Below are 2186 nucleotides of genomic sequence, written 5' to 3'. Positions count from 1 at the left end.
TCGCTATATCCCTTATATCTCTATATCACTTTATCCCTATATCCCTATGTCGATTATATCCCCATATCCCCATTTCCAATATCCCTTATATCCGTTATATCCCCTATATCCCTATACCTGGTGGGGATTAAGCAAAAAAAAAAAGGCAGCACCAGGTCCTGGGGTGGGTTGGGCCCAGGGGGTGTGTGGCAGCCTCTGCAGCTGTGTTGCTCCTCCCACGGGTTGTATACAGGACACAGATGCTGCTCAACACCCTTGATCTGGCCCCTTGAAAAGTGTCCCCGCCCCCCACTTCCACACACCCTCCCAATCCCCCCCGCACCACGCCCACCACGCCCGCCCTCTCACCCCCCAACCCTTCAGCGCTCAGCCCAAGGCTCTCCTGCAGGCTCCTGGGCCACTCCTGCTGCTGGCATCACTGGCACGCGGGCACGGACCTGTGCCCCTGCTTCTTCTTCTTCTTCTTCTTCTTCCTGTTCGCCTTGGCTCCCCCTCTGGGACCAGGGCCTTGGCCAGTGCCCTTGGCCCCCCCGGGAAGGACGTCCCCGGCTGGATGGTTGAGCAGGCGGTCCGCCGTGCCCCCTCGGTCCCGGGACTGGTGAATGCGGACGGCTTCGGCGGGCACCGCACACGCGACCTCCCTGAGGTTGGACTGAGGCTTGGGCCGGGATGGCTCCTGGGGCCGTCGCCGCTGCTCTCGCGCGGGCTCCTCGGACCCGGGACCCGTGAAGTTGGGGGCACTCTCGGGGCCCCGTTGGGTCGACGCCGCGACCTTGTGCTCGGTCCCGGGGCATGTGGGTTTCCCACTGTCTCCTTCCAGTTCACTGGTCTGGACATAAAAGAGCACATAGGCGCGTTGGCTCAGGGCCTCAGAAGCATCGCAGGCGGTCACCTGGGCGTCGTCCATCTTGAACCACCGGCCGCCCGCGGTTCGGACGTAGCAGTAGTGGCCGCTGTGGCAGGTGCGGCCCGAGTGGACCAGCACGGCGTAGAGCCAGTACAGCAGCGGGCCCGCGCGGTGCCCCTGGGACAGGTAGGGCCGCAGGTCCAGGTGCTCCGGGTAGCGCACGTCCCGCTCCACCTTGCTGTCCGCGAGGGCCGAGAACCGCTTCAGCACGAGCGTGAGCACCCTGGAGGCCGCGTGCAGGCGCAGTGTCTTGGTGGCCGGCACCTTCCGGCGGCACTTGCCGCACTGGTAGCCGTCGGCCCCGCCCAGCCGCTCGGGCCTCACCAGCAGCTCCAGGGCCTGGGTCACGCTCTGCGCCGCCTGGATGTCCAGGCCGATGTCCAGGTAAGGGTCCAGGGTGTCGGACACGCCCTGGCAGCAGAGGCACTGGATCCGAGATCTCCAGTGGCCTCCAAAGACCCGACGGATCAGGGTGGCGTCCTCCTGGGAGGGCCGGCCCGGCGGCGACGGCGGCCGCTCCTCAGGCACACAGGCCCGCTGCAGGGCGTCCAGCGTGAACAGGAGGAACTCGTGGGCGTCCTCCTGCCGGTACGTGTGGAAGCCCGCAAGCAGCTCCCTCTCGGGCACGATGACGTCCCCGGGGCGCAGGAGGGCCCGGGTCACGTGAGCCTGCAGGGCGCACAGGGCGCAGGACGCCCGCCGCCCGCAGGCCCCCGAGTGCCGCCCGGACAGCAGGTAGCGGGCCAGGGGCGGGGTGTAGCTGAGGCACTGCAGGGCTGCGTTCGCGTAGCAGGTGTTGCCCAGGTTCTGAAGCCCGGCCCCCACCGCGCGGGGTCTCCCCGGGCTCCAGCTCGCACTCGGAGGAGGGGTGTCGGCGGGAGCCAGTGGGCCCCGCGGGGCGCACCCGCTCTCCCGGGGTGGTGGTGGTTCCTGAGGCCCGCGGGGGCCACAGTGGACTTCTGCGGCCCCATCACCGAATCCAGCGGATTCGACCTTCGGGGGGTGCCTGAGCTGAAGCTCCTCTTCCCGGTGCGCAGAAGCGGCCTCCATGTCCGCGGACAGGGCCTTCGCGAGATCTCTCCCCTGAAAGCTCCCTTGGAGAACGAAGCGTCCGGGGCAGAGGAGGTCTGAGAATGAAGGCCCTGGCCGCCCCACCCGCCCTTTTATAGGCCCAGAGCGTGCTGGGAGGAGCCACGAGCTCCACCAATCAGTGGCCCCCAGGCTTGATGGAATCAACTTTAGGGTGTGGGCCCTCCTGCCCCAGGCGGACCCAGGCACA

The 2186-nt window shown here is 67.4% G+C and overlaps 1 protein-coding gene across 1 annotated transcript; it reads right to left on the bottom strand.

Moving 5' to 3' along the window:
- Nucleotides 1-415: 415 nt before the first annotated feature.
- On the bottom strand, nucleotides 416-1957 carry LOC307111980 (ubiquitin carboxyl-terminal hydrolase 17-like protein 6; the record flags this gene model as incomplete). The annotated part of the gene is made up of 1 exon (XM_079792246.1): nucleotides 416-1957. One exon carries the CDS (start codon nucleotides 1955-1957, stop codon nucleotides 416-418), a length of 1542 nt encoding a protein of 513 aa, XP_079648372.1.
- Nucleotides 1958-2186: the final 229 nt, after the last annotated feature.

The sequence above is a fragment of the Cnephaeus nilssonii genome, assembly GCF_951640355.1.
Source record: "Cnephaeus nilssonii genome assembly, chromosome: 15".
NCBI lineage: Eukaryota > Metazoa > Chordata > Mammalia > Chiroptera > Vespertilionidae > Cnephaeus > Cnephaeus nilssonii.
The sequence above is the reverse complement of the archived record's forward strand: the minus strand, read 5'-3'. Positions and strand labels throughout refer to the sequence as shown.